Source organism: Hordeum vulgare, chromosome 7H (genome assembly GCF_904849725.1).
Source record: "Hordeum vulgare subsp. vulgare chromosome 7H, MorexV3_pseudomolecules_assembly, whole genome shotgun sequence".
Classification (NCBI taxonomy): Eukaryota; Viridiplantae; Streptophyta; class Magnoliopsida; order Poales; family Poaceae; genus Hordeum; species Hordeum vulgare.
The window spans coordinates 409,569,170-409,583,020 of NC_058524.1; the positions used below are offsets into that span (position 1 = coordinate 409,569,170).

The 13,851-nt window shown below is 46.1% G+C and overlaps 2 protein-coding genes across 5 annotated transcripts; one reads left to right on the forward strand and one right to left on the reverse strand.

The window, feature by feature from the left end:
* Positions 1 to 533: 533 nt before the first annotated feature.
* On the forward strand, positions 534 to 3,769 carry LOC123411656. 2 transcript variants are annotated; one of them, XM_045104620.1, is made up of 5 exons: positions 534 to 1,644; positions 2,509 to 2,588; positions 2,760 to 3,024; positions 3,129 to 3,396; positions 3,480 to 3,769. In XM_045104620.1, the coding sequence occupies exons 1-4, from the start codon at positions 795 to 797 to the stop codon at positions 3,380 to 3,382; spliced, it is 1,449 nt and encodes a 482-aa protein (XP_044960555.1). In that variant the 5' UTR covers positions 534 to 794; the 3' UTR covers positions 3,383 to 3,396; positions 3,480 to 3,769. The 2 variants fall into 2 exon arrangements, with proteins under 2 accessions (XP_044960555.1, XP_044960554.1); XM_045104619.1 differs by having other exon boundaries at positions 535 to 1,644; positions 3,129 to 3,769.
* Positions 3,770 to 4,158: 389 nt separating this feature from the next.
* On the reverse strand, positions 4,159 to 7,994 carry LOC123411657. 3 transcript variants are annotated; one of them, XM_045104623.1, is made up of 4 exons: positions 7,641 to 7,994; positions 5,206 to 5,370; positions 5,055 to 5,104; positions 4,159 to 4,431 (listed from the first exon to the last, which is right to left on the reverse strand). In XM_045104623.1, exons 1-3 carry the CDS (start codon positions 7,909 to 7,911, stop codon positions 5,067 to 5,069), a joined length of 474 nt encoding a protein of 157 aa, XP_044960558.1. In that variant the 5' UTR covers positions 7,912 to 7,994; the 3' UTR covers positions 4,159 to 4,431; positions 5,055 to 5,066. The 3 variants fall into 3 exon arrangements, with proteins under 3 accessions (XP_044960558.1, XP_044960557.1, XP_044960556.1); XM_045104622.1 differs by having other exon boundaries at positions 4,159 to 4,439; XM_045104621.1 differs by having other exon boundaries at positions 4,159 to 4,512; positions 7,641 to 7,992.
* Between the last annotated feature and the right edge of the window lie 5,857 nt (positions 7,995 to 13,851).

Sequence of the window (13,851 nt, forward strand, 5' to 3'; positions counted from 1 at the left end):
GACCAACATGGGGTGCTAGTGGCGGCTAGGGTTCGTTCTCGATCCGCAAGCGGGAGCGACATGAGAGGACGGTCTTGATACACTGAGATAGATATTCCAAGTATGCAGTAAAATGAAGGCATAATACTCTAGTTTTTTGGTTTCGGTATTCAAAGATCAACTAAACTAGATGTAATTTTTGTCATTTATGACGTTACTTTGTATTGTCATAATTGATCGAAGATGAATGGGTATTTGTGGAATAAGAAAGGTCAACTAGAAGAAAAGTCAACTAGAAGTAGGGATGCTCATTTGGATACATGCTCTCGGACCTCGGCCAGCCTTGCCGGTCCGTCCGTCCTAGACGTGCGAGTAATGATCAGATTTTAGAATTTTAGAATGCCAACAAGTATCAAAATAGTCAAGGGGAGGGGTCGAAAGGGCAATAACACCTGCAGATCGTGATCCATGACGCACCACCGGCACACGGAACAGAAAGAGATTCCAGAAATAGTCAAACCCATGCCAAGATTACCAGCTCCATGGCACCACGAAAAAAATATTGCATTATTATTGTTACTATTATATTATACTCCAAGTACAAGCAAGTAACAACCTCCCCGATTAAGCTTAACAACCCCCGCCGGATGGCCCTGGTCCTTTACAGGAAGGACCCTGAGTTCCACGTCCCCTGCTGCGCAATTTACGACTAGGACCTCAACACAGCTGAAAAACTATGATATAGTCCCCGCCGGGTCAGCCGCGCCTCCCGCCCGGTCAGTTCGCGCTGCCGTTGTTCCCCGGCGCTCACGCGAATGCCGATGCCAATGGCAGCCGCTGCCGGCAACGGAGAGGCCTCGCCGCTCGTGGAGGCGGTGGGGTGCAACATGCTGCGGCCGCGGCGCGGGCCGCCTCCCCCGTCGCCGTCCCCGGTGGTCGGCAAGCCGCTCGCGTCCGGCGCCGTACCGCGGCACGCGCTGGAGTTCGACGGCGAGGGGCGGTACCTTAACGCGCCCTGGGACCTTCCTACGTCGCCGGAGACGTCGCCTTCCTCCGCGACGGGGGCGTTCACGTGGCATCACGTCGAGCTCCCGCGGTTGCTCGCCGGTGGCGCGGCCGCTAAGCCGCTCCACCACGCGCAGGCGCTGATCGAGCTCCTCTGCCCGCCGCTCACGCTCCAGGAGATCCTCGCGCTCGTCGGAAACGGCCCGCACTGCGGCGCCGTCGCCGACGGCGGCAGCGGCGCGCTCGTGCTCCGGGTCAGCGCGCCGGGGCCGCTCGGCAGCGCCTTCGCGATCCGCCTCGCAGCTCGCGTCACCGAGAGCTCCGTCATCACCGTGTCCGTCGGCGCCGTCCCGCGGCTCGCGTTCGGGACCACGCAGGCGTCCCTCCTCTCGGAGGTGCCCCTCGGGGTGGCCGCCTCGCTCGCCGAAGAGGGACACGGCGGCGGCCGCGCCGTCGAGGGCGGCGTCGTCATCGACGAGCGCCTGCTCGAGTCGCTGCTCGCCATGAACCACGCGGACGGCGCGCACACCGACAACCCGGTGCCCCGGACGGTGTCCAACCTCCTCGTGCACGTGCTCGGCACGCACGTCGACCACGTCCACGACATTGTCACGCGCCTCGAGATGGAGATCGACAACATCGAGCTGCACATCGACAAAGGTGGGTGACGGAGGTTGCTTTCTTGGCTGGTAACCTCAAACAATACAATAATTTATGTGTTACGGTGCCTTTTCTAGTGATCTTTTTAAGACTCTGCAAGAAAGAAAGGCGATCTTTTAGGGGTTGACACTAGCTTCATGTCTACGCCTTTGTGGTTGGTGATGACAACATTCTTGTTGTATGAACTCCATGGGTTGCATTAATCATCATCATAGAATGTTAATTGAACCGGAAGCTTAACTTGATGGCAAGGAAATGGGGGTTGGTTGTCAAATTTGTTGCCATTGTTGATGTGCGTTGGAACAGCGGACTGGGAGAACTTCTGGAAGGTCAAAACGAGCTTGCTGATGTTCTTGGATTAATTGTAGATTGTTCGATTTGCAACACAGTTTTGGTTCCACGTTTGTGCTTAAGCTGATTCTAAAATGGTGTTTTTCCATCTAGAGAGGATTCCCTCGTAGATTGAAGATGAACTAATGCAGGAATAAAGATCGAGAGGAAAGCTTATAACATGTTAGCACTTAGTAGCAACCTTTTTTTCAGAAATGTCATGACTGTAGTGGTGGTATTTGCCTAACAAGATCTTTTCTTTGCCATGTTTGAGTTATTGGGGCAATTTTGTTCATCAATATATGGGGTTCTAGACAAGTTAATGTCAATAATAAACATGTACTCAAATCTGTTTGTAGTATCATCTAATCAAATTACTTTACTTTACTTTATGTCTAGTAATAGTCTAGTTTGATTCAGCAAAGGAGATATGGACAAGGTATCGGATGGCAAATGTTATTCAGCTAGCACTTTGCAAATCGTCTCTTGAGACTTTGCCGGTTTTCATGGTATGCTTATGTATATTGATTGCAGGTGGTCATTTCATGAGGAAACTTCTGTTGGATGGTAGGAGATTCCCCAAAATGCACCTTGATTTACAGCGCCTACTTCAGGTATTTGTTGAATACTCTCTCAAATTTCTGGAAGAGATATACTGGGAACTTGAGTGTGACATACTTTAGTGATGTGGCCTCAAGATCGATATCGTCTGTTGTTTCATGGCCTACCATACCATGATACGAAATAAAAGTCGGAGGCCTGATGCTAATATATTGTTCCTCCAGGTGGTTTCTCACGGCGAACAAGTATTCCCCCGTGTGAAGGAAAGATGCGCGAGCAAGAATTGGTTCACAACCGGGGATATTGCCGCCCTCGAAGATTTGATTGGCCGCCTTAGGAGGCTCAAGGAAAACCTTGGATTCATAACGAACAGAGTGACCACGCTGCAGGCCAGCCTCGACAGCTGGCAGTCAGAGCAGATCAACAAGAGCCTATACTATCTTTCATTCCTCTCCATAGTTTTCCTCCCTCTCTCCATTGTAACCGGAGGTAAGTTCTCCATGTTGGCCATCGTACTGCATTTCCCCTTCATCAGGTTGTTTCCTGTTCATGGGTGATCACCTGGATATATCCTTGCCTGCAATTTTACGCAGTTTTCGGGATGAATGTCGGTGGCGTGCCATGGACCGAGCAGAACAAGAACCCCGCAAATCTGGACGGTTTCGCCAATGTGATGCTGATATGCGCCGTGATCTTGCTGCTCCTGCTGCTTTGCTTTCTGTTCCCTTCACTGTATTCTCATGTGTCGGCGTGGCGAACCCGGCGTGAGCTCACCATGAGTGGCTCCCAGAACAAGGGGCACCTGAAACTCTTCAAAGGCCACAGGGAAGGTTACATGCGCCTGTGAGCAGAACATCACAGGTAAAATGGTGACAGCAGTTAGTGAACATGAATGGAACCTTCTTATGTATGCCCATCTCCTTGAAATCCATCCATGAATACAGGTTCTTCGTGTACTTGAGAAGTCGGCAATCATGAAGGGAAGATCTTGATACCAAGATTTTTTTGGTGATGTTGTTGTAATATTGGGTGTAAAATTAGACAGACACACTAGATAGGGGCCATGTACAGCTTTGGTTCACAACCTCCGACATAGGTTCACCTAACATCTGTTCATTGTTTAGTTCTTTTCTTTCCATTATTATCTTGAGGAAGCCTGCTGGTAAGTCTCACTGTACCAGTATTTTGCCTGTAAACTGTAACATTTCTCAAGAAAGCAAGCTAATTGCTTCAACCATTGTTCTTCAGGGGTCTGTTACTTATGTAGCTATGCTCGGTCCTTTTCCTACTTGACCGGTGCCCTGAAACCAAACCATGAGCGAGCGATTTACCTGTTCATTTATTCTCGTCATAATTGCATGATTTTTCTTCAGATTTGAACCATGGAAGAAACCAACATGTTTCAAATCATTTGTTCAGAACTTCCGCAACTTGCCTTGCCGGCAAGAATATGTATGCTGATTGGCTGCATTGTTTATGCCAAGAGGCACATACAATTTGGGAATAGTCCCAGTCCAAAAGCACCTTCAGAATATTCATGGTTTGTCAGCCAACATAATTCATGAATTCAAGCGGTTGCTATCTTCAATATGCACAACACAGTTATTCCAAATTTCCACAACATGAGAGAAAAATATTGTTTACCCCTTGCAATCTAGTGTTGTACATGTTGAGACGGATTCCCCAAGAGAAAATGGTACATGAGTGCAAATGGTACATCTGAAGCGCATTTCACTGTTCACGCCACCAAGGAGAAGAGACCGTTCCCACAGAAAAACTACTACAACTTCAACTCTATGATCAAATGAATGAAGCGTTCCTAGTGATACCAATTCGGAGGGCAGCTGCAATCACCACTCTTCACTATTATACACAGCCTCTTGTGAAAATGCCCGCCTGCATTGCTATTGAATTACAGTTCAGCTGACAGAAATGGTGAGCAATTCACGGGGAACACAGGAAATTTCCTTCTACATCCTGCAATTCATAGCACTGGTGTTGGGAGATACTTATCATAAGTAAATATAGAACTGTGAGCTAAAAGGGTTTTTTCTTATGTACTCCCTTCGTTCCTAAATACAAGACCTTTTACAGATTTCAGACTACATACGGAGCAAAATGAATGAATCTGCACTCAAAAATATGTCTATATACATCCGTATGTAGTCCATAGTGAAATCTCTAAAAGGTCTTATATTTAGGAACGGAGGGAGTAACTGACATATACCATATATAATCTAAAGCTAGAACAAGCTTGTAATATTTCAGATATGAAACTGTTGCATTTATAATACTAAACTGAGTAGCTAGATGCTACAACTCTACTGGCTGAATGATCACTGATCTATTGTCAAAAATATCAGAAAACGTGTATCTACAAAATAGATTCAGACTACCAAAATTCATCGTCATATATCTGAACTGTAGCTTACTCGGGTTTATCATGAGCACACACATATATCAGCTGAAATGATAATATATACTGGAAAAAGAAATGATAATAGACCAAAGTGATGTACCTCAATCCAAGTTTAATTCTGGTTTTGCAACTGCACACGAGATGAATGATCTGCAAATATAATACAACATGAATATCGTAATTCATCAGGTTTATCTAAGACGAGTAGTGCAATAAAGAATCAATTATAGTGTTAGTATGGTGAATAGTACCACTCGTAACACCAGTAGAAATCATTCTATCAATATTATCTATACGTCTTTGTATGGACTTCAGTAGCATGTTTAGCGCTAACACTCTCTTGCGGATAGAGGAAATCCTTGCTGCATGTTGCGCTATTACCGGTGAGGGTGCATTCTCCAATAACTTATCTAGTTCTGCAGAAACCAATAGGCATAATTTCATAAAATTCACGACGCATAGCGAGAGTTGGAAACAATATACATGCAGAGAAAATAACAACACTAAGTTCAATTCAGAAACATATGAACCACAAAATAAGCATCCAAATAATAGAAGTATAAATCTCCGGGGCGATATCTTGCCAAATGCTGATGTACTTCACACAACATGGTTCAAGGTAGGATCACATGCGCCTCTCAATACTGCAAGCACGATAAGCAATCTCTCATAGGAAATATGATTAAATGTATATTAGTTACCCTAAGACCGCATTTAATTTCTTGCAATTAACTCGATGGTGCTGGTAGCCTGGTAGGGTGCAGAGCACAGGGAAAAAACCTGTTTTCACAAAAAAAAAGTGTAGTATACTTTCTGGGTATGATTTGCTGGATCAAATCTTCCCCAATCAGGTATTTATCTTGCTCTGCGTATTTCCATGTGTTTTTTCAATTTAACTATCATATTTGTGTCTGTATCAACAGTGATGTACTTTTCAGTAATATAATTTAAATTCCAATCTAGTGAAACCTTTTGTATGCCATAACTTAGCACCTCTCTGGCTTCATTTCTGTGCATTCGTCCACTGAGTTAGTTGCTTAATATACTTCACTTTGTTGTTTGGGTGTTTCAAAGTGCATATTTTATCCAAGAACCGAGCCCCAATGATATTCCAAACCACTCTTGTTTGTGTTTTGCTTATTTAGGATAATTATAGAGCCAGCAGATAGCTATATAAATCTGCCATATCACCAAATGCAAACCTTAATTCCTAGTATAGAGCTGGCTATTAGGTTAGTACTTTTTTCACTTTCTCTCTTTCATTTTCCACTCATTTAATGTTTTTACCTAGGAGCACACGTAGAGCTCATTCCTTCTCTTTTTCCTTATCTCTCTTTTCCACATAGGCAAAAATGCCATCTAAGAAGCGGGTCAATAGCGTACTACCTCCATCTGGGTTTATTGTTCTTCCCCTTTATATTTTGTGTTAAATTTTGACCGTAGATTTGACTAACAAAATAGAAGTCAGACCCTTCCCCGGACTCAGCACAAGCGGGCTACATGCACCGGGCTGCCCTCATATTCAAAAGACGTTTTCAATCATACTATTTTCGTTGTATATTACTTACTTTTTGGTAGTTAATCAAAGGTCAAAGTTTGACCCAAAATACAAGGGGGGCTAATAAACCAGGACGGAGGTAGAGTACTAGTATTATACATTTATACTTGCTCTAAATACACAATTATTGTGAAGTCAGCCGTGCCACACATGCTCTACATTATTATTTGTTCATAAGTCATAAATATTCCCTCTGTTCTGAAAAACTACTCACACTGCAACGAAACTGAAAGCAACTACTAACATGAGCATCCATACAATAAGAATGATCTTCAGTTCAAATCGACACAAGATACACATTCACTACTGCTCAGAGCATCTCCAACAGGCGCGCTATCTTAGCCATGCGCTGAAAAAAAAACGCTTTTTTGAGCACGGCGAGCTCAAACGGGCGCGCCAGCAGCCGCACAATAATCACGCGCGCGGTAAACTTGGTTCAGCGCGCGGAGGAAAACGGCATCGGGCACGGTGTATTTGCTGTGCCCGCTCCCTCGCACGGTGTATTTGTTGTGCCCGGTCCCGCCCAAGAAATGTTTATTGTGCTGGACGCGAGCGCTGTAAATTTAGCGCGCCTGCTGGAGCTATAGCGCCCCGCCATATTTTGCAGCGTCTGCTGGAGCAAGCGCCCTGCTGCGCGCTAAAAAAGGCTATTTCGGCGCTGTAAAAATAATTTAGCGTGTGGCATGGTTGCGCGTCTGTTGAAGATGCTCTCAAACAACAAGGCCGAGTCAGTACCAAAATGGCGAAATAGGAGATGCTCTCAAACAACAAGGCCGAGTCAGTACCAAAATGGCGAAATACTAGCGCGAGTACCCATATAACACTGGTACCACAAAAATTCAGGAGCTTAAAGCAGAATCTGTTGGTCCTTAGATCAGTCAGATGCCACATCTTATCAGTAAGTACCAATTAATCCAATTCGCTAAGAGCAGAGCTAATATGTATCGAATCATTTGATCAAAACACATGCCGGAGACACCTCAACGCAGACTAGCCACAAAGGGCAAACAAAACCCTAGGCGAAGACGAGCCCACACAACCCCCACACGACGGCCGCAGAGGCAGCAGCAGGGAGCAAGTAAATTTGAGCCCAGGGCGTAAGAAATGACGCAGGCGGTAAGCACCTACCTCCGTTGAGGCGGTCAATGGCGGTGGCAAGCTCGGCCTGGCTCTGGGCGGTGGCCTCGGCACGCGCCTCGTGCTCCTCGAGCGCGCCACCTAGCACCCCTGCAATGGCCGCAGCCAGCGTCTCGCACCTGTCAGGATGAGGCCGCGTGTCCGCATCCCCCAAGCCGCCGTCCCCTGTGGTCTCCGGAGGCCGCTCGTCGCCGCCGGCGATGGTAGCAGACGGGCCGGAGGTGGTGGGAAGGTCGAAGGCGTCCATTGGAGGGGGGTCCATCGAGAGGGCTGTAGACAAGCAGTGGATCTGGAGGACGCCGGGCCTCGTGTTGGGCCTAGCAATGGGCGTTGTTTAATTTCCTCATCCTTCTTTGAACACAGTAGCTCATACACATACATACACTCACGCTTATGAACTCAATATACACCATATCCTTATGAACATCTTTAAGAGACTGGGCCAGCATGTCATTTTAAAATTGACGACAATGTTGGAACTCCTGAAATAAATTCATAGAAATGTGAACATCATTGTTGAGTCTAGAACTTGAACTCTGATGATCTTGATATACCGCTGTCCTACTAACCATCCAATCACTTTCTTAGTTTGCATTTAATTTCATATTATGTGTTGGGGATTCGAATGTGATAAAAGAGCCGATGGGCATGTATGGACATGACATCAGTGATCTTAAAAAATGGGCATGACACCCTTGCACGGGGAATAATTGGATGCATTGAAGACGGACAAACAACAAACATATGATAGTAGAATTGGATTCCAAGAGCGTTTAACATGCACCCCATCACCAGTCAGGCTCTTAACCCCCCACAGCAGATCAACGACCACATATTGAACAGTGTAGATTGGGACCGCACAACAATTGTGAAAGTGTTCTTACCAACAGACGCAAACATCGTCCTCTCGATTCCTTTATGTACGAAACAAGTTGATGAATTTTGGTCATGGGATGATGAGAAGAACGAAGTTTTCATGGTTTGCTCTGCCTACCATATGCTCGCCTCTACCAAGATGAGACGCAAAACCTAGTTGGAAGGCCGCTGAGACACATCAAATGCTCATGGAGAACAAAAATCTTGGACAAAGATGTGGGAGGTAGATGTGCCATCAAAAATAAATAAAAATCCTATGGAGGCTAGAACAACAATCACTTCCAACAGCTCAGCTTCTATACCATCAAAACATGTCCACCACAACAAATTGTAAGCCTATGTGGGCCGGAAGACTCGTGGCAACACTATCTAGTCCATTGCAACGTTGCCCGATGTGTCTCGGCCCTGCAGGATCCCGAACTAGTGAAAGCTTTTAATGGTATTAGGGATCCAAAAGCAAAGTGATGGATATTGTCACTGATGGAGGCGGTCCCTCATTATGAATTTTTCCAAGTCCTAGTCACCCTTTGGGCGACTAGGGGCTCCCGTCGGCAAGCCCTTCATGAGCAGATTTTTCAAAGCCCTCTTTCCACACATAATTCTGTCATGAAATATATCAGGGAACTTGATGAGTGCAAGCTAAAGAAAGTACAAACCTCAACTAGTACACCAACCAGACAAATTCGACCTAGATGGATACCAACAGCGCAAGGGGTTGCCAAATCAGGGTACATGGAGCACTCCCGAGATCGTCGAACAAAGGGACCTATTGTTGGGGAACGTCGCATGGGAAACAAAAAAATTCCTACTCTCACCAAGATCAATCTATGGAGATCAACATCTACGGGAGGGGGAGTGCATCTACATACCCTTGTAGATCGCTAAGCGGAAGCGTATATAACGTGGTTGATGTAGTCGTTGATGGGTAACGTAGCATAAATTCAAAAAAAATCCTACGCATATTCAGATCTTCCTATGGAGAGACCAGCAACGAGAGAGGGGTGAGTGCATCTTCATACCTTTGAAGATCGCTAAGCGGAAGCGTTGCTAGAACGCGGTTGATGGAGTCGTACTCGCGGTGATTCAGATCGCGGTGTGATCCCGATCTAGTGCCGAACTACGGCACCTCCGCGTTCAACACACGTGCAGCCCGGTGACGTCTCCTGCACCTTGATCCAGCAAGGAGGAGGGAGAGGTTGGGGAAGATCTCCGGCAGCACGAGGGTGTGGTGTCGATGGAGAGACGAGGTCTCCCGACAGGGCTTCGCCAAGCACCGTGGGAGAGGAGGAAGAAGGGGGGCAGGGCTGCGCCGAGGGAGATGGAAAACTGTGTGTAAAACAGCCCCAAAACCCCCCACTATATATAGGAGGAGGGGAGGGGGTGTCACCCCTAGGGCGTCAGCCCCCCAGATAGGAGGTGCGGCGGCCAGGGCAGGGGGAGGTGGTGGCGCACCCCTAGGTGGGCCTTAGGCCCACCAGCGCCTAGGGGTTCCCCCCCCTCTCCACCTCCTGCGCCTTGGGCCTCCTTGTGGGAGGTGCACCAGCCCACTTTGGGCTGGTTGCCCTCCCTCTTTTGGCCCATGCTACCTCTTGGGGCTGGTGGCCCCTCCCGGTGGACCCCCGGGACCATTTCCGGTGGTCCCGGTGGTCCCGATACGTTACCGTGACGCCGGAAACATTTTCGGTGTCCAAAACCATCCATCCTATATATCAATCTTTACCTCCGGACCATTCCGGAGCTCCTCGTGATGTTCGGGATCTTATACGTGACTCCGAACAACTTTCGGTAACCTTGTGTAACAATTCCCTATAACCCTAGCGTCATCGAACCTTAAGTGTGTAGACCCTACGGGTTCGGGAGACAGGCAGACATGACCGAGACACCTCTCCGACCAATAACCATCAACGGGGTCTGGATACCCATGACGGCTCCCACTTGCTCCATGATGATCTCATCGGATGAACCACGATGTCAAGGATTCAATCAATCCCGTATACAATTCCCTTTGTCTGTCGGTATAGAACTTGCCCGAGATTCGATCGTCGGTATACCTATACCTTGTTCAATCTCGTTACCGGTAAGTCTCTTTACTCGTTCCATAGCACGTCATCGTGTGACTAACTCCTTAGTCACATTGAGCTCATGATGATGTTCTACCGAGTGGGCCCAGAGATACCTCTCCGTCATGCGGAGTGACAAATCCCGATCTCGATTCGTACCAACCCAACATACACTTTCAGAGGTACCCATAGTGCACCTTTATAGTCACCCAGTTATGTTGTGACGTTTGATACACCCAAAGCACTCCTACGGTATCCGGGAGTTGGATAATCTCATGGTCGAAGGAAAAGACACTTGACATTAGAAAAGCTTTAGCATACGAACAATACGATCGAGTGCTATGCTTAGGATTGGGTCTTGTCCATCACATCATTCTCCCAATGATGTGATCCCGTTATCAATGACATCTAATGCCCATGACCAGGAAACCATGATCATCTATTGACTAACGAGCTAGCCAACAAGAGGCTTGCTAGGGACACATTGTGATCTATTTGTTCACACATGTATTATTGTTTCCTGTTAATACAATTATAGCATGAACAATAGACAATTATCATGAACAAGGAAATATGATAATAACCATTTTATTATTGCCTCTAGGGCATATTTCCAACAGTCTCCCGCTTGCACTAGAGTCAATAATCTAGTTACATTGTGATGTATCGAACACCCATAGCATTATGGTGTTGATCATGTTTTGCTCGTGGAAGAGGTTTAGTCAACGGGTCTGCAACATTCAAATCCGTATGTAATTTACAAATCTCTATTACTCCAATCTGCACATGGTCATGGATGGAGTTGTAGCGGCGTTTGATGTGCTTCGTCTTCCGGTGAAACCTGGGCTCCTTGGCAATGGCAATGGCCCCAGTGTTATCACAAAAGAGTGTCATTGGACCCGACGCACTTGGAACCACTCCAAGGTCGGTGATGAGCTCCTTCATCCAAATTCCTTCATGAGCTGCTTCTGAAGCAGCTATGTACTCCGCTTCACATGTAGATGTTGCCACGACTTCTTGCTTGCTGCTGCACCATCTCACTGCCCCACCATTCAAAACATATACGTATCCGGTCTGTGACTTAGAGTCATCCGGATCCGTGTTGAAGCTAGCGTCGACGTAACCCTTTACGATGAGCTCTTCGTCACCTCCATAAACGAGAAACATTTCCTTAGTCCTCTTCAGGTACTTAAGGATATTCTTGACCGTTGTCCAGTGTTCCATATCGGGATCACTTTGGTAGCTCCCTACCAAACTTATGCCAAGGTTTATATCAGGTTTGGTACATAGCATGGCATACATAAGAGAGCCTACGGCTGAAGCATAGGGGACAGTACTCATCTTCTCTCTATCTGCTGCCGTGGTCGGTGACTGAGTCTTACTCAATCTCATACCTTGCAAAACTGGTAAGAACCCTTTCTTTGAGTTTTCCATATTGAACTTCTTCAATATCTTGTCAAGGTATGTACTTTGCGAAAGACCTATGAGGCGTCTCGATCTATCTCTATAGATCTTGATGCATAATATGTATGCAGCTTCTCCAAGATCCTTCATTGAAAAACTCTTGTTCAGATAGGCCTTTATGCTCTCCAACATCTCTATATTATTCCCCATCAATAATATGTCATCCGCATACAGTATGAGGAAAGCTACAGAGCTCCCACTCACTTTCTTGTACAGACAGGCTTCTTCGTAAACCTGTATGAACCCAAACGCTTTAATCACCTCATTAAAGCGAATGTTCCAACTCCGAGATGCTTGCACCAGCCCATAGATGGAGTGCTGGAGCTTGCACACTTTGTTAGCACCCTTAGGGTCGACAAAACCTTCTGGTTGCATCATATACAACTCTTCCTTAAGGTTCCCGTTAAGGAACGCTGTTTTGACGTCCATTTGCCAAATTTCATAATCATAAAAGGCGACAATTGCTAACATGATTCGGACTGATTTTAGCTTCGCTACGGGAGAGAAAGTCTCTTCGTAGTCAATTCCTTGAATTTGTCGAAAACCCTTTGCGACAAGTCGAGCTTTATAAACGGTTACATTACCGTTTGCATCAGTCTTCTTTTTGAAGATCCATTTATTTTCTATGGCTCGCCGGTCATCGGGCAAGTCCACCAAAGTCCATACCTTGTTCTCATACATGGATCCTATCTGGGATTTCATAGCTTCAAGCCATTTGTTGGAATCCGGTGTTGGAATTATGCCCTAGAGGCAATGATAAACATAGTTATTATTATAATTCCTGTATCAAGATAATCGTTTATTATCCATGCTATAATTGTATTGAATGAAGACTCATTTACATGTGTGGATACATAGACAAAACACCGTCCCTAGCAAGCCTCTAGTTGGCTAGCCAGTTGATCAAAGATAGTCAGTGTCTTATGATTATGAACAAGGTGTTGTTGCTTGATAACTGGATCACGTCATTAGGAGAATCACGTGATGGACTAGACCCAAACTAATAGACGTAGCATGTTGATCGTGTCAATTTATTGCTACTGTTTTCTGCGTGTCAAGTATTTATTCCTATGACCATGAGATCATATAACTCACTGACACCGGAGGAATGCTTTGTGTGTATCAAACGTCGCAACGTAACTGGGTGACTATAAAGATGCTCTACAGGTATCTCCGAAGGTGTTAGTTGAGTTAGTATGGATCAAGACTGGGATTTGTCACTCCGTGTGACGGAGAGGTATCTCGGGGCCCACTCGGTAATACAACATCACACACAAGCCTTGCAAGCAATGTAACTTAGTGTAAGTTGCGGGATCTTGTATTACGGAACGAGTAAAGAGACTTGCCGGTAAACGATATTGAAATAGGTATACAGATACTGACGATTGAATCTCGGGCAAGTAACATACCGAAGGACAAAGGGAATGATATACAGGATTATATGAATCCTTGGCACTGAGGTTCAAACGATAAGATCTTCGTAGAATATGTAGGATCCAATATGGCCATCCAGGTCCCGCTATTGGATATTGACCGAGGAGTCTCTCGGGTCATGTCTACATGGTTCTCGAACCCGCAGGGTCTGCACACTTAAGGTTCGACGTCGTTTTATGCGTATTTGAGTTATATGGTTGGTTACCGAATGTTGTTTGGAGTCCCGGATGAGATCACAGACGTCACGAGGGTTTCCGGAATGGTCCAGAAACGAAGATTGATATATAGGATAACCTCATTTGATTACCGGAAGGTTTTCTGAGTTACCGGGAATGTACCGGGAATGACGAATGGGTTCCGGGAGTTCA